The sequence below is a fragment of the Squalius cephalus genome (genome assembly GCF_949319135.1).
Source record: "Squalius cephalus genome assembly, chromosome: 11".
NCBI classification, from domain to species: Eukaryota; Metazoa; Chordata; class Actinopteri; order Cypriniformes; family Leuciscidae; genus Squalius; species Squalius cephalus.
Window position 1 is genome coordinate 23,649,566 of NC_137132.1, and position 18,357 is coordinate 23,667,922.

At 37.4% G+C, this 18,357-nt stretch overlaps 1 protein-coding gene across 1 annotated transcript in view; it reads right to left on the reverse strand.

Moving 5' to 3' along the window:
- Positions 1–2,758: 2,758 nt before the first annotated feature.
- Positions 2,759–18,357, reverse strand: part of dgkb (diacylglycerol kinase, beta) — a 59,951-nt gene continuing 44,352 nt past the window's right edge. The window contains exons 21-25 of the mRNA XM_079885050.1: positions 16,323–16,413; positions 15,862–16,057; positions 6,423–6,543; positions 4,521–4,581; positions 2,759–2,877 (exon numbers count right to left, since the gene is read on the reverse strand). Of these exons, the coding sequence (XP_079741176.1) occupies positions 2,773–2,877; positions 4,521–4,581; positions 6,423–6,543; positions 15,862–16,057; positions 16,323–16,413 (574 nt within the window). The 3' untranslated portion in view covers positions 2,759–2,772. The remainder of the gene's footprint in view (positions 2,878–4,520; positions 4,582–6,422; positions 6,544–15,861; positions 16,058–16,322; positions 16,414–18,357) is intronic.

Sequence of the window (18,357 nt, forward strand, 5' to 3'; positions counted from 1 at the left end):
CCGAAGTATAAATATAAAGTCTATAAATGATCTCGATCCAACATGCAGTTTATTGCACAAAGCACTTATTATGAACTGCAGGCTTCAAGACTTGAAACTAAACCAGGCAGAAACTTCAGAATTTTAGTTTAGGATGTGTAATAGTGTCTCACATCACTGGATGCTGCTATCTTGCAAGAAAAGGAAAGGTGCAGTCGCACATTTGCTTTAGCTCTGGCAGCAGTGCATCACAACACATGAATATGCATGAGCAAAGCACCTTGTGACCATGACAACCATGTCTTGTAAAGACAAAATAAAACAAAATACAGTCTTCCAATCTGATTCTTGGTCATAAAGCAAACAGCTTTGGCTTAAAATGAAACAGACAGGTATTCACATCAAAAAAGCCTTCAACACTGCTTGTCGATTACTGACTCCGGATGAGGATTGTTTAACGGTAACCCAAAGCCACCATTTGTGCTTTCTTAGTTCATATTATAAAGAAGGTTTGTCTACACCACGTGTGTTCATGCTTCTGGAAATGATTTCCTTCTCTAGTGACTTGAATGTGTTTAGTGTTTGGCACTTAAGTAGTGTTTTAGAAAACACTTGTTGTAACCAGAACATCCAGATTTTTTGAAAGTATTTTGAAGTGAATTTTAAATGCAACTCCTAAAACAATAAATATAATTCTCTGAAAAAAACTAAAAATAATTAAGTTGCATGATTATTGAAGGAAAAAGTGTTCTAAAAAAAAATATGCTGGGGCAGAAATCACCTATTCACATTTAAATTTGGTCTAATTCATTTCCATAGAAAAAACACAGGCTTTAATCTTGATTTGTAATTTAATATAATATAATGAGGCGAAGCGGAGTGGCCGTTACACTTCGGGTTGTGCATTATTTTTCAATAATTCAATGGCCCGTTGTTAATTATTCATCTTATACTACAGTTAACACACCTCAAAACATTGTTCATATGATGTATTTCAAGACAGTTGTCCTTAAAACGCTATTGTGTGTAGGACTAATTTCTTACGCATCTAATCCCAAGCCTCTGGTACTTATTCCAAAACGTCATTTTAGAGTTAGTAGTGGAGGCTTGAGCCACTGATAACACTAATGCAGTTAGAAAGAGAGAGAGAGAGAGAGAGAGAGAGAGAGAGAGAGAGAGAGAGAGAGAGAGAGAACGAGAGAGAGAGAGAGAGAGAGAGAGAGAGAGAGAGAGAGAGAGAGAGAGAGAGAGATTAAACGTGTGTAAATTACCCGAGTCTGTGTGTCTCTCAGCAGTGTTCGTCGGCAACACCTCTACTATTAGTGAAACGGTAAGTTTAACTGCTTCAAAAACAGTGCCGTTATTCCCTGACTAGTGAGAAATGTCATGTAGCTTTTGAGTTGGTGAACTATTTTACTGATAAAATACAGCACTGACAACACATTTCTGTGAGAGTTTCTGTGTCCGTACTGTATGTGTGCGTTTGAGTGCGAGAGAGAGCTGGAGAAAGAGAGTAAATGCTTTTCATATATAATAAAATGCAATTTTGTGACAAAAACAATGGAAATAATTTGGTGTTTTTATCCTATTGTCTATTATATTTATTTGCTTGGCTTGGTCATTTGCTATTTGTAAGCTGTAAGGACCTTTGAAATGACTGAAATTATTTGGCGGAATGATATGGTACTGTATGTGGTCTGTAATACGGTCAAGACCGGTTTGGAACTGCTTTATCCGTGCGTTTCCCTGAAAATAATTGCACACTTTAGAACGTTCGTCAACCAATCAGAATCAAGATTCAAAGTTTTGGATTTGCACCCGGCATGCGACAGCATATAAAAAAATTACAACTAGACTAGACACGTTTTAAGTTAAAACAGTTTTTTGTTTTTCTTTTGGCCATCACATAGCACCACGCAATCCAGAACTACTGGCACTTTCTAAATAACATACCCAAAATAAAAATGGCTCCTGCTCATGAGTCCGTCTGACTCCACACATTAAACTCAGACTCCAAAAGACTTAACACACTTGCTTCTGCAGTGCCTATTATGCCTAATGCGAGTACACACTGCATGATTTTAGGTACGATTTTCACTCGCCGACAGTTTTGTGGAACTTCTGAGAGAAGTGGCGATGCCCGTCATGCAGTGTGGAATGTGTTTTGACTGGAAATTGCATCGGCGATGACCTACAGCCAATGAGAGCGTAAGATAATGGGCAAGGGAAAGTTCAGGGGGAGGAGTCATAGACAAAACATCAGCAAGCATGGCGTTTTCGCTGCAAATCAGTGCACAGACAACTTGGATCGCAAGCTTCTTGCTGGCTCTCTTTTAACAAGAATAAATCCAGTCTCACTCGTGATTTTACATTATTTCATGGATCACTTCTTGTGTGAGTTTGGTTGAGAAACATAGTTTGTAGACCAGACAGAGCTGTCGGCGATTCTTCCTATTAATATGTGACCCTCTGTCACCGATCCATCATGTACGACAGCAACTAAATGGTACCCCAGACAGTCATGTAGTGCGAGAAGAACAGTGATCTGACGACTTGTGCTTTTCCACTGCACTTTAAACATTTGTGCCCAAGGGTTGGTCTTTGCTTCCCAGTGCATGGCTTGTAAAATGGCAGTTTAGTCAAACAGCTGAGACTGGTGGCTGAAAATATCAGCTGAAATCTCCCCACTGCTAAAATACAACCTTCAGGAACCTTCTCATTTGGCACGTTCCCACCATATGCTGTACATGATCTTGTGTAGCGTGCAGTGCTGATCACAGGTGTTGTCGACTGTCAGTTTTTGTTCTCTCTGCGGTCGCGCTGAAAGACGGAGAAGCAGCCAGAGCTTTGTGAAGGGCCCATCAGCATACGGGCCTGATTCTCATGCACAATTTTAATCTGTGAGAACAAATACAATGCAAAATGTTTAGGCTTATGTGATATAAATTATTAAAGACAACCAGATGAGGAAGATATGCAAAATACACAAATATAGGCACACAACTTGCCCAAGACTCTCCAAGACACAACTGATGTTTGAAAACAGGCAGTGATCTAATGGACTAGAATGTGAAGTGTGAGTGTCATTAAAATCTTATTTATTAACTCTGTCCCCGTCACATTTAATTGGGTGCTGAATTCTCAATTCCCCATTTATGTGTCAATTATAATTCCACATCAAAGGTGATGGTAAATATCAAGCTCTTCTCTTTGAGTTCACCCATGTGCTTTGTTCATGAAAGTATTTAGACACAGTAATGGCAATAAGAAGGTAAATGGTAATGAACACCTCAATAAGAAAACCTTTGGAACATTTAAGTTTAATTAAGAGGTAGAGTCAACATGACATTTTTTAACGTATGGGGTGAAATCGAGAGTGTTCATATATAATGCAAATTTATTGGAACCATGCCCTTTTTAGTGTCTCTCTGGAACAATTTAGAAAGACAAGATAAGATTAGGTGCCATTATTTATTTATTTAACAGGGACAATGCACAATATATATACTGTACCAGATTTAGCTAAAAGCTAATTCACATCTGCAGTCCCTGGGCGAGGTGAGGATTGTAGCAAATTTTTATGAATAATATACTTGATTCTCTAAAGAATAAAATTATTCTCTATTGCAAAATAATGCAATACAAAATAAGGTGAAGAAAAAAAAATGCTTTAAGTCTTCAGAAAGTAGTTTTTGGAGTATTCATATTTTTATCGAAAAATATATATATTTATTACACATAAAAATAGAATATATATACTCAAAAAACTACTTTCTGAAGACATAATTTAAAGCGTTTTTTTTCACCTTATTTTGTATTGCATTATTTTGCAATAGAGAATAATTTTATTCTTTATATAATTTCAGTGTTATATAATTATCATTTTTTTCCCACTGATTGCCTCTGGTTTACAGACAAACCCTCACAAGCAAATACAAATACAATGCAGCGCCACCTAAAAATGGATTAGCATAATCAATCACTTTTGCTGAGGATAAGTTGGAACACCTGAATATCGAATGTAGTGTCTCAAAAGCATTCCTTGCGTTTACTGACGCTAATTAAGCATCAATGAAGCCATAGGTTGCCATGGAGATCACCTGCTACTATAACAGTTCTGTTGCTGTCTACCTTTAGACGGAGTTTTAATCTACAGGTACAAGTGCTCCTTCCAATTAATTGTGTTGTCATGCTTTTTGGATTCCAGGCATCGACAAAATGAAGTATATGTAAATGAACACTGCACTTCAGAAAAGATGCTTTCAGAGAAGGGAAACTTTAATTAAAGGCAAACAAAGCTTTGAATCTTGCAAATGAGGTTGTTTATTTGGGCTGGAGCATATTTTCAGCTTTCTCATAAGATGCTGCTGTGGTTTTCACACAAAATCTAAGACTGACCAACTCGAGCCAGTTTAAGAAGAATGTAAGAAAAAGGTTCTTAAAGAAAAAAAATATTCCCACTATTAAACATTTATATTTGAACACGACTAATATCAGGTACATTTAAGCATATAATAAATATAATTTCATTAAATACTTACAGTGCATGGGCTTTGCATCCATGGCTCTCCATCTATTTGCATAGGGAGGGGTTTACTGGTTCTGTCAATGGAAGATAGTAATATAATACAGAAACATGGAGATATATATTTTGTTATTTTTTGTTTATATACAGTATATCTGTGAACATCAATAAATTAGGTGTCAGGGCTCTGTCACTTCTGTCTAGTGTATTTCTTGGTTCTGTGACAGAGCTCTTTTGTCAAGTCTTTGTGTGGGCGAGTGGTGCGCTCTCTTGTCTGTATGCCTGTATGTATGACATGTGCGGGGCGTGGTGTTTGGATCCCGGCACATCTGTCTAGTTTGGTTTCGGTTCTGTGTCGGGATTCGGACATTCATGCTCTGCGTGTTTGTCCTCTGTTGTGAGCGCACATGATGACCTTTCGCTCGTTCTCGTGCGCTCTGTCTTGTCGTGTGAGCGTGCGGTTTCGTGTGAGCTCGGACCGTACGCTCTCCTGTCTGCATCTGTTGTTGTGTTCTGTGTAGCACGCGGTTCATGTTTTCATCGGCCGCGTGCTTTCCTGTCATGTTTTGTCTTGTACTGTGTAGCACACAGCTTGTTTTTCACTAGCTGTGTGCTTTCATGTTGTCATGTTTTGTGTGAACACGTGGCTTATGAGTGTTCTCATTGGCTGCGTGTTCATGTTCTGTTTTGTGTGAGGACATGGCTTGTGATTTGTTTTACTGGCCATGTGCTTGTGTTCAAGTCATGTTTGGTGTGAGCACATGGCTTGTCATGCGTTTCCTTGTGACATGTGCTCTCCTGTCATTGTCTAACCCCGCCCACCTTGTTACATGATTATTGGTTAATTTGCCCCACCTGTCCTCCCTCGTTACCTGCTTTGTTTGCTCTCCCTACTTATTCTCCCGGTGTTTGCAGTCCTGTGCTGGTTCGTTGTCATATGTTTATCCTTGTGTGTTCTTCGTCAAGTCCAGTCCAGTCAAGTCCAGTCCAGTTCAGTTCAGTCCAGTCCAGTCAAGTCCAGTCCAGTCCAGTCCAGTCCTTCCCCCTTGGGGTAGTTTTGTTTGCATTTTGTTTTAATTTTTTGCACCATATTAAATATTTTCTTCCTTCACTTCTTGTCCTATACAGTGTGTGTGAAATGAAGTTTGAATGTAGATAAAGTACTGCACAAATATCTCACGTGGTCTCATGAAATAATACACTACCCTTTGGAGTCGGTAAGATTTTTAAATGTATTTCAAAGAAGTCTCTTCTGCTCACCAAGGCTGCATTTATTTGATCAAAAAGACAGTAAAAACATTTATAATTTAATATTAATACAATTTAAAATGTCACATGATCCTCCAGAAATCATTCTAATATGCAGATTTGATGCTCAAGAAGCATTTCTTATTATTAGCAATGTTGAAAACTGTTGTACTGCTTAATGTTTTTGGGGAAACCTTGATGCATTTTTACCCCAGAATAGAAACTTTATAGAAAATAGGGAAAAAAACCCCTGCATTTATTTAATAATTTTATAATGTTACAAAAGATTTTTTTAATTTCTTGCACACAAAAAAATCCAAACTTTTGAATGGTAGTGTATCATTAATATTATAAAAGATCATTAAAAAGATCATAAAAAAATGCATGCATAACAATTGCAAAATAATTAGTATATACAGTATATATAATAATAATAATATATTATGATAATATACGTAAAGCATGTCATTATTTCATGTCATCTAGTATTGTGGCGAATGCTTTGGCGATATAAAACTTTTTACTACACTAATCAAGTTACTCAAATCTAACCCTTCACATTTTAAAATTCAGTATATAAGGACTACTTGCACACAACAGCACATTGTTGTTAAGCTAATGTAGTAATCGGGGTTGATTTGTAAAGACTATGAAATGTACTGTAACACACCTGATAATGATGGAGGAACACTGGGCCAGACGTCTGCCTGCGCTCTTCAGACCCGTGTAGATCTGCCCCATTTCCATCGCCCCCTCCAGCCCCACCACCTCCAACAGCTGGTCAGAGGGGTCTGCCATAGAGGAGGAGAGAAACAGTTAACTGATGAGTAGTAAAAGTCCATTCAATTATGAAGTTACAAACGAGTAGACCAACAATTTAGGAACTTCTGTTCCTCTCAGTCTCGTTTTCTTTCATGTCAAATTAAATACAATTTCTAGTCTGGTTAAATATAAGTCTCTGAACTCACAATGACTTGCCTCTTCAGATAATGCATCTTGAATCTTGGATGTATCAGGATGTACCATAAACAATTAAATAATTTATTAATATAGTGAATATTGTTGTGTCCTAGATGATAAATTGCTTGTTTTTCATAAAAGCATCTGTTAACGCCCCCCTGTAGTCAATAATTGTATCCCTTTAAACTAATCTTTGATCACCAAAATTATATATTTAAATGTTTTTTCTTGTGATTTTTTTTTTTTCATGGCTTAAAATAGCTTTGAATATAACTCTACACCCTTGCTTCATTTAGTATTTGCAGAATCATGAATATGCTAATTAGCCCCGCCTCCACTCACTCACACCAGCTCAGAGATTTGGTACCAGCACAATGGTATCGCTCTTTATGTCGGACACATAAGTGTAATTAATATGATTAGCCTTTTGCTTGACTATGTTATCAAACAGCTAATATTGTGCTGCTAATATTACACAAACCATGTTCCCATTCGCCATCTCAGAGTCAGGCAGCTGCGTTCTAACAATAATCAGAAACGCTTTGAACAACTCAGAGCGTCAGTGGAGAAAGGTATATAGTTGATCATAACAACGTGATATACATCATACACCCGCTATATTGCTAAATCTACCCAATTTTTCATATCAATTAAAAAATATACCGGCATAACCTGGCTTCTCTTGAGACTCCCCTGCTAATTCACTGTTAATGATATGCTAAAGCCCACCGGCATGTTGACGTGATTGGTTACAAGGTAGTTTGTGATGTCAGAAACACCAGTGATTTGTACACCAGTGTCTTTTTTCACTGCAGTTTTAAGGAGAAAATACTCAGCAATGGTGTTGACTTATGAATTTGCACATGGTTTGTCTTAACCACATTAAAACACCACATAGACATAAACAACATTAAAACTTGATTTTCACCACAGGGGGACTTTAAATGATTAAATGTAAAGGTATAGCACATGTAAGGCGAAAATCTGTATGTGCTAATACCTAAAGTGAATTATTTAGCATAATCATTAATATACATGAAATAACACAAAACTGAAGAGCCCATGCAGACAGTCCTCTCCCTCCAAAACACAAAACCAATATCAATATCCTTGTCCTTGCATCCACTTTCTACCAAGCCTGACCCATGGGGGGACGTCAGGGGGAAAAGATTATGAGGAGAAAGTCCAAAAGAGAAGATGACGAGCAGACAGTGGAGGTGTGTTTGGGCGGAAAGGGGGGAGCGTGTGAGAAGAAGAGAGAAAAAAAGCAGACAAGCTTGATTTGGAATCTTCACAGTCTGCCTTCCGCTCTAAAAAAGCATAAATTGTCACCGTTGGAGAAAAGGAGGGGAGGGAAAAAACACCAACAACCCACAAACAAAACACCTATTAATTAGAATGCGACACTGATGCAAAGCAATCTAGTGTTCCTCCATATTTATTAATTTCTTTTTTGTTTTGAAGTTATGAGCATTGATTTTTCCTCGGTCGGAGGTCCAGTGTCGCGCTGGGACCATCTGTTCAGTAACAGCTCCTATGAGTCTTCCTCTCCTCCTCCTCAAACACACACGGTGTCATTCAGTCCACAGACAGGCAACAGTCAACCACACAAACAATCAGAACTGAGAGCTGGCAAAGCTCTGACCGCTAGCACAAGGTCCAGTCAGGGCTGTTGCATCCAATCATTCATTTTCTATTTCTATTTCTATTTTAGTTTTGACCTTTTTGACACTTTTTAGGGTATCTTAGTGAGATGGGGGGAAGAAGGGGGAATGTGTGTGAGCCAGGTTCAAACTCTCACTACTCACAAAAGCACTATGGCTTAATGTGCACATGTATCATGTACCTTATGTCTATTCTATTCTATTCTATTCTATTCTATTCTATTCTATTCTATTCTATTGTATATCCTTGATTTAATCCATTATATTCTAATAGCTTACACATTTTATATCTTATTCCATATCTTATTTTATTCTTTTCCTCACAAGTATTATATTTCCTTAAATGTATTCCATTCCATAGCTTGTTTAATCCTATTCTGCATATTCTTACAATTGTTCTATTTGTATCTTACATTTGAATTCTATTCTGTATTTTACATTTTAATTCTATTCTATATCTTTCATAAATTACTAATCTTTATCTACTCTATTAATCTAATCTAATTCTTACATTTGTTCTATTCTGTGTCTTACATTTTAATTGTGTTGTATTCTATATCTTTCATAAATTACTAATCTTTATCTACTCTATTTATCTAATCTATTCTTACATTTGTTCTATTCTGTATCTTACATTGTTATCATATTCTGTATTTTACATTTTAAATGTATATCTTTCATAAATTACTAATCTTTATCTACTCTACTTTTTAATCTATTCTTACATTTGTTCTATTCTGTATCTTACATTTTAATTCTATTCTGTATTTTACATTTTAATTCTATTCTATATCTTCCATAAATTACTAATCTTTATCTGCTCTATTTATCTAGTCTATTCTTATATTTGTTATATTCTGTATCTTACATTTTAACTCTATTCTATTCCTTTTATTCATTACTAATCTCCTTTATTCTATATCTAACATAGATTTTTTTTTCTATCATCATTATATTCTGTATATTGCATCAATTCTGTGTCTTACATGCAATTCTATATTGCTAATACAGTCATAGATACCCAGTGGGTGCAAGGAAGTGATATGGTGAGCAAGTGTTTTGCATCATAGCTGTCACTACAAAATGTATTTTAGGATGGCTGGAACACTATTGACCAATCGGAAGACAAGATCAGAATAATTTGTTTTATGAACGTAAGTATGAGTAACACTACAAGTCCATTCACATATTTAAGCTAAATGTCACTTGTGTGCAAAACTATATTCTACATGTACCTAAGGGCAATGCAGGGATATATTTCTTAAGTATGCAAAAGCAAAGCACAAAAAACAGTGTTGGTTCCAGTCGTCTGGCTGACCCCACAGTTACTGGGGTAACACAAATGCCTGGATTGTTGTACCAAACCTGTGTTCAGCTGTTGTCAAGGAGACAGGCTGTGAACAAGGCCTTGCTGGGATTTGAAAAAGTGTGAGAAGTAGGAACTGAGTGTGTGTTTGTATGAGTGTACACAGTCCTTTGACCACTGTGGCTCTGCTCTTTAAAAGGTTCAGGCTTGCCGACTCGTGAGGCTGAGAGCTCACACAGAGGATACCGTCAGAGTCAGGCTGAGGGGATTTCTAAATGCCTGAGGGAGCGGAGAACACTCTCTACCTACTGCTTCATGCTCTGGGAACTGTCATCTATTTCAAATGAGAATTTAACAGAGTATTAACACAGATGAAACACTTCACTAGAAGTTACATTAAACCAGTGTTAGCATTTCCATTCATTTCAATGACAGGTGATGTTCGGCTGGGAAATGATGCTCACAAAGTTTCTGCATGCTGGTATAATTGCTTCATTGGCACTCAGTTACAGTGTTTTTTAGTCAATCACCTGAGCCATTAATGCCATCGCGCAAGATCCAGGCAGTAGAAAGTAGAAGTAGAAGTAGAAATAAACAGAAATGTCATGCTGTTTAGAGCTGGTGAAACATACAAAACTTTAGGCTATACTAATATTCATATTAAACAAAAAATGTAAATCAAATAACAAAAATAAGTTAAAATGTGAAACATTTTAATTAAATTGAATTATAAATAAATTAAAATGAATGCTCATTAAAACATTTTTGAATGGCTGCCAGTTAAGAAAGATTTTGAAGAAGAATTTTGCCCACATAATGGTGTAGTTACGGCATCCACCAGCAGGGGTTAACCGGCCAAACCTTAACCTCTATATCTACAAATAACATTCGCCACTACTAGAATTACCAAAAGGAATTGCGAAAAGGATGGTTTTCTTGAACACTCAATCAAACTGCCAATCAAACAGATAGCTCCGCCCCAAACTGACACGTGACACCATTGATTGTTGCTATTCTAGGCTGTAGGTGACGCTTAAACAACAGTGCAGTTGCAGAACAGTGTTTACACTTTTCAGGGAGAAAATCAACTTTCAAATAATTTTCTAAAAGTCTCTGCATGCTAAGCTGGAATAAGAAAATGTATTTTAACACTGAAAAATGTCAAATCTCCTTCACGTTTCAACACAAACCTCTCTTTCTTTTGCACATGCACACACGTACACAAGCCGTGTGCACCTGATAATGGTGTTTTCTTGTCACCTGTTTTTTTTTTTCTGTGTGATTGAACAGCCAGTGTTGCTCATGACGCACATGGAGCGACAGGCGCAGGGAGGGCTGAGGTACGCAGGAGGGGGTTGGGGGGGCTTTCACACAGTGTGTCAGGGGACATCAGTAGCCCCAGTGCAGCCCACGTCCATGCTGAATAATTCAGCCCGCCTCCATTCCCTTCCACCTGAGGAGGCCTGTCTCCTAGCGTCACCAGCGGGGCCACTCAACTGCTCCCGAAAGGTCAGACTCTACCCCATCTGAGAGCCGGGCCTCTGGGGCTAATGCACTCACTGTTTACCATCCAGCTAATGCTCCCTCGACTAATCTGACAAGCACAGGCCTCTCACCTTCAGAGCTCCTTCAGATGAAGCCGTATCTACAAAGGCTTTCAAAACCACCAGCAAGGCGCCCGGGCTAAGTGCCTTCTCTAGTCCGAACCTGGGCTCATGGTCGCCTTCTCGCCAATCAATTGATCTTTCTTTCCCAGAGTAAATAGAATAGAATGGAGCGTAAAGGTTTTTTCTTCCCTGCTCTCTTTTTCGGAAGGCGGTTTTATTTGCAAAGCGCTCTGTTACTGCTTTAGCACAACTGAGAGATGCAGCAGGGATGCAGCAGGATATTAGAGCAAACATGCATGATACAAATGGGTGCATTTATCAGCGTCTGACTCGTATTGACTGAAATTAAAGAGTGCAAGGGGCTGGATGAACTGGAAAGACGTCCACAGACTAACGACAACTGAGATAATGGATTGGTACTTGGGGTTTAACTGAGGTGGACAGATTAAAGAGTTTAACGAATGAGATACTATGGAGTTAAGGCGTGTAAATGTACAGATATTGATATACTGAACAAAACATGAATAAGTATACTCATACTAGAGGTTATATTTCATTTTCACCCCTATTGACTGAAAAGAAAGCAGCTGGGCCAAGCAAGTAAACACTTTAACCACTGTAAAAAAGAAAGTCTAACTGACAATCTCTTTCAAATGGGTGATTTCTCATCAGGGAACATCAAATACTGTGATTGTAAGACTCAAACAGGCTCAGACGTTTCACCCTTCATTCTGCTCTCTGTGATCCGAAACGTTCCCATGATAACGGCCCAAAGAGATTCTGTAAAACTACAATCAATGCTCTCAAAGCGGGCATGATGCATGATTTTCCCCAACGTGGTGACAACCGGCGTACACATTTCTAGATTAGTGAACAGCGTTCTGCCTTGATGATCCTCCGTGGAGGGAACATCTAAGTGTTTATTTCAAAAACAACTCTTTATTGTTCTTTGTGCTTTGACGGGATTTGGCCAATTCACCAAAATGTAAATTGGTCTGACCGGCATGTAAAGTGATGAACCACAGTTTGGTTTGTTTTTAAAATGTAGGCGGGTTTATGGAAAATACATAATACGCTAAAATAGACCAGAATGTACTTAAATATGTACTCACTGGTATGTGCGACAATGTATGCGAACTACAGAAGCCCGTTTCCGCCGCAGAGTAATAAAAAGATAAAAAGGTAATTGTGACTTAAAGGGGTCATGAACTGAGAAATTAAATTTTCCTTGAGCTTTTGATATATAAAAGGTCATCATACTATAAGAATATCCTGTAAGTTTCAGAACTGAAAACTTCCTTGTTAGTCCAAAAACAGCTTTTATTGTTACTAAGCCCAGCGAACAACTCGTCCTAGAATGTGTCTATTTATGAAGTAATAGATAGGTGAAAGACCTCCTCTGCAGAAGAAAATCAACATTCATTTTCAACAATGTGAATGTCTGAGTTGAGCATTATTTATTTGTAAGTGGTATATTTCGCAGTGGATTCTTTGGTAAATCAGTCGCAATGTCGGCGCAGCCTTTGCAAACAGACTGTTATGATATGGACTCGACTATAATGCGACAAGATGTAAGTAACAGTGTTAATTCAAATGAAAGCATTCGTGAGAGTGCAGAAACCGAGTTGCAATGACAAGATCACTGCATTCATGTGCTCAACATGTCTGTGATTGGCTACAATGCTCATCACTGCAACCTTTCATGCCACAATCTAAATATAATGCAATGGATCTAAATATAATGCCATAATCAACACTTTACACAATCAGTTAACCTTGAGACCTGTAATAGTAAAAACGTGCTAAAAGTTTTTGAGAGAGTTAAACATGTAATACTTAGCAATTTCATGTACAAAAAATGTTAGCAAATCACAGCAGTGGGCGTTTACACAAGTCTCACAGCAGACACTTCCCTTCAAACAGAGAGTTCAAATCAGAGGGCTAAAACAGGGTAGGAAAAATGCCTTTTATTTCTAAATTATTAAAAATTTTAATGTAAAAATCACCACAAGTGCATCACATAAAACAATGCAGTTCATGACCACTTTAATATTATACTCATAATGCATATATATATACACTCACAAATTTTATGTCAGAAATTATGACCATGTCTCACAATGTGACTTTATGTCTCAAAAATTTGACTTTATATCTCACAAATGGGAGTTTAATGTGACTTTAAAGGGCTCCTATTATGCCCTTTATGAAGTCTTCATTTTGTTTTTGTGGTGTACTAGACTAGAATATGCTTTCATGTTTGATTGTTAAAAAAACATAAATTTTCACATATTTTACATTATTATAGCACCTCTCTCCCCAGTCTGTCCCGAATGCGCCATTTAGTTCCGGTTTCGATAAAGCCCCTCCTTCTGAAATACGAAATGTGCTGTGATTGGTTAGCTAGCCCATTGTGTTGTGATTGGCACCGCTTGTTAGCGTGTGTTTGTGAAATGTCCCGCCCCATACCATAACTGCAAGCTCTACTCAGGATGGCGTCAATTTTAAAGCAATTCAAGCCTGATTTAGAACGGATTTCATGCACAGACTTTGCAAGCACGGATTTCACAGAACGTTTTAGAGTGGTATGTTGTTTTTAAAAAATGTCTTATACATTTTAGATACAATGTTATACACCATTTAATCATGATATTTGTCGGAACCACTATAAACAGTAATCGATCACAATACCAAGGTTAATTTTCCTAAGGGGTGATGAACAAGAACAAGTCTTACAAAAGCGAGAGCTTACAAAAGCAACAGTAGACACTATATCAACACTAATGTTGGCTAGCAAGCGAGCGAAGGCAAAGCTTTGCCATTTGTTTACATCATAGCAACATAAAAATTATGATTGGAACTAAACTTATGATTGAAAACGCTACTACAAAAAATAAGACGTACTAATAAGTTGTAATCCATAAACAACAGATTGTACCGACAAAGTGGGAACTGCTCCATTTCAGGAGAAGCTTTTGTGCGTAGCCTTCATTGTAGTTCTGGAAGCTGTTCATCGTAAAATGTGCAGCACACAGAAACACGTTGGGTTTATAATGTTCAGGAACAGTGTTTAAAATCAATTTTAACCACTCTAAGTTTGTCAGCCTTAGGAAGGTCAAACAAATGAGTTTTGGAAATGGTGGACAAAACAGTGATCTTTGACATGGCGACAACACTGTCTCAACACTGTATCGTAGCTCAGCCAGGCCTCGTCCCCTTTTTTTGCGTATTTAAATGAGTAACGGCCTCACAAAACCCGGAAAAAACGCGTTGTAGTCCAAATGAGCCATTCATTGTAGTTCTTGAAAAGTGGATTTTGTTAAATAAAATATCTCCTTTTGGAGTGGACTTTGAGCTTTGTAAGCTTTAAATTTTACATTATGACTTTATATCTCACAATTTGATTTTATATCTCACAAATGGGATTTTATATTTCGCATTATGACTTTATATCCACATTATGATTTTAAATCTCAAAATGTGATTGTGAGATAAACATAATGTGAGATAAAAAATGTAACTTTAAATATCACAAATGGGACTTTATATCTCACCTTATAACTTTGTTGTAATGTTTTTATACTTAAATAGTTACTAAGTACCTCAAACAAAATGTCGAATATCTTTCAAAGATCTGATACCACTAACTTGGCGGACTATGGCATTTATTTATTCATTATTTCAGGCGGACTTGTAGTACGAAAAACAACCTGTGTACAGTACTCTTACTCTAGAAAGTCATGTAAAGCCAGCCAATCAGATTAGAGCTTGTCAGATTTGTAAGTTTTGCTTTTCTAGTTATGTGTGCAATAACAATAAGCCTTAAACATCTGTGGGCAGTCCAAGGGCATACCGTATAATTCTGAGACTACAAAGAACCAAAGTTGCACAACTTAGCTTGAAATTATGCAAACTTTGTAGTACGAAAAACAAGAATTTGCATGATTTATTATGGCAGTCATTTCAGTACCCTTGAGCACAGCTAGTGGCAACAGCAGACGTATGTGAGCCTTTAGAAAGTACAGTTATTGAAATCCCAATCAGCCTGGTTTTACCATGGTATAGTTGAGTCTGCTTTGATTAGACAGGTCTGTCCACCAACGCTAGCACAAGCCATTACAGAGCCACTGACAATCCCAAACACTGACATTAAAACTGCGCCCCTTCAACCCAAACAAAAGCCACTCGCCATGATTCAATGTGTCACTGGTGAAATATTCATCATGAAAGAAAAGTTTCTCTGAAGTTGCCTTTGATTAATCAGGTGTGAAGACAAGGACTTTGCAAACCAGTAATGTTAAGGTGACCCTTAAAGAAATGTTCCAGGTTCAATTCAAGTTAAGCTCTATTGACAACATTTCTAGCATAATGTCTATTACCACAGAAACTAATTTTGACTAGACTCCTAGTAAAATTAAATGAATAAAAATAAAAACAAAAATAAGACAAATGATTGAAAAATAAAAATAAAAACTGTATGGGAATCAGATTCAGAACCCAACATCTAAATCATTTTGCCCTGCATAGTAGCCTACAATATGATTTGTGATATGCGAGTATGCGTTTGTATACCTTGGACAGCAAAAATTAATTGTTTGGGGTCAACAATTGTGGTCTTCTTTTCTGGAGACTTCTTCCCTGTTCTACGGTGACCCCTCCGTTTCTTGCTCTCTCCCCATAGGTTGGAACCGCCATGCATGCTGGGAATATTCAGGACGGCGATGCCCTCCAATGAGATGTTGCTGAGGTTCAGGGTGATACCATCACACTACAAAAAAACATGGGAAAGAATTGCAATCGATCAATCAATAATGAATAAATAGATCTACATCTGTTGTATTAGCACAAGCACACTGAAAATAAATTGCTCTTTGTTATAATCCAAAAACAACAAAATCCTGAAAGACATTTTGGAAAAATGTATTTTTCTTGTATTAAAACAATACACCACAGTTCCTTCCAGTTGTTTTGCAGGGGGTGTTTAAGTGTTAGAAGGGCGATAAGGCATGTGGTTTCTCACTTATTATCATTACCTCCACCTCAAGATAATCATGAAGCTTCTTGCAAGTTGCTGAGAAGGTTTCCGAGGTGCCAAACTCGAAGTACCAAAGCTTATTCTTCATCCTGAAACCAACAAGTTGTATCAGATTTTTATGGATAATGTATTTTTTATAGATCATTATTAATCATTAGGTGAGTAGTGTGGCGTCTTAAAATGAAAAGGTTATTTATTGGCATCTATGGTTTCATGACATAACATCCATGGAAACTTTTCTTTGCACAAAAGGTTCTTTTTAGTGGAAAAAGGTTCTTCAGATTTTTTAAAAATATTATTTGCATTAAGAAAAAATATTTATTTTAAGAACCTTTCACCAAAAGGTTCTTTGAGGAACCCAAAATATTTATTCTATGGCATTGCTCCCTTTCGAGTGTAGTGGTTAAATATCTGAGCTGGTAACTAGGTATGCATGATGATATATTGGTACCATAATGGTTATCAGCCAAAATTGAATGTGCATGCACAATTCCCCTATTTTAACATTTAGGTGATTACATGCCTTACTTTTAATAATACTGTTAATGTAATCTTTATCAAATTTTAAAGCAACACCATGTAGTTTTTCAACCTTCATAATATATTTCCAAGACTCTTGTGATGGTACATCGACTTACAATAGGTTGAATGACACGTCTGCCATAGCCTGACAGGGTCTGTATCGCTTTTACTGGCACTACGGAACTTCGGGGTTCGGGTATAACCCGAGCACAAAAAGAACTACAAAATTCGACTGCTTTACAGCATACCTCACTTCCCCCTCACCCCCCATTTCCTCAAATTCGGACGTGAGAGCCCAACTAGCGTTTGTTTCCCGGCTGGTATAGCGTGTGTATGTTGTTGTCATGACCGAAGCAGCAACGAAACCGAAGAAGGCAAAGGTTTTGTTGGAGGACACTAGGAAGAGAAAAAGGGAGAGTGACAAAATCAAAGGCCGGACGAGGATCAATATTGGTCCAGCGTTCGCTCGCTGACGTGAGCTAAAGGAGGAGGAGGGGTGCCCGACCGATGTTGACTTGGCTGTCATGCTGTTGGACTAGTAAGTATATTGACAAAAAAAAAAGTCAGAAGTAAGCCTATGTCTAAACGGCGTGTACAAGTTTGCAGGGGCTACATTCTTGCAAGTAAATAATACATGATTAGACGGACAAAATCATCTTTTAGGCTAACTAGCCTAATGACTGCAGGCTGATAGTCATGTTTGCTTATTTATTTTTCTGGTGAAAGTGTCTTGCCTCAGGTTATAAAATCGATTTTTCAACTTTGCAAATTCATCTATGGTAGCTTGATATAATATTGATGATATATGGCTATTACCTACCACACAAACATTGAACTGAATTAGCATATCCATTCTGTAAAACAGTAGCCAATAGGCTACTATAATGATGCTGGCTTGTAAACGTGAGCTACGCGATCTTTTGGCGTTTGAAAAAAATAAAACCCATGAAATTATATTCATATGACATGCTGAAATATATGCCACTGTACCTGGGATGAAGACATTTCACACGCAACGCAGGCAGTCTGCCCAAGACGTGAGAACTCCAGTGTATCCCCTGGTGTAACCATGACACATTTTATGACAGTAGTAGAAGACAATACTGTTTCCCAACTGTAGGGGGACCCCGAGAGCAAAACTTACATGGTGTTGCTTTAAAATGAATATTCATTTTTCATACTGTACATTATACTATTTTATACTACAGGGCTGTTGAATGCTTGAATCTGATTGGTTGGAAAACTTTCTAAGGTGTGCAATTATTTCAGGGAAACGCACGGCTAAAGTATTTCCAGCCAGGTCTTGACTGCATTACAGTTCCATATCACTTCGTCAAATTATTTCAATTATTTCACAGGTCATTACAGCTTACAACGGCAAATAAAACCAAAATTACACTGACCAAGCAAATAAATATAGTAAACAATAGGATAAAAATGACAAATTATTTCCATGTTTTTGCCACACAATTATGTTTTATTATATATGAAAAGCATGTACTTTCTTTCTC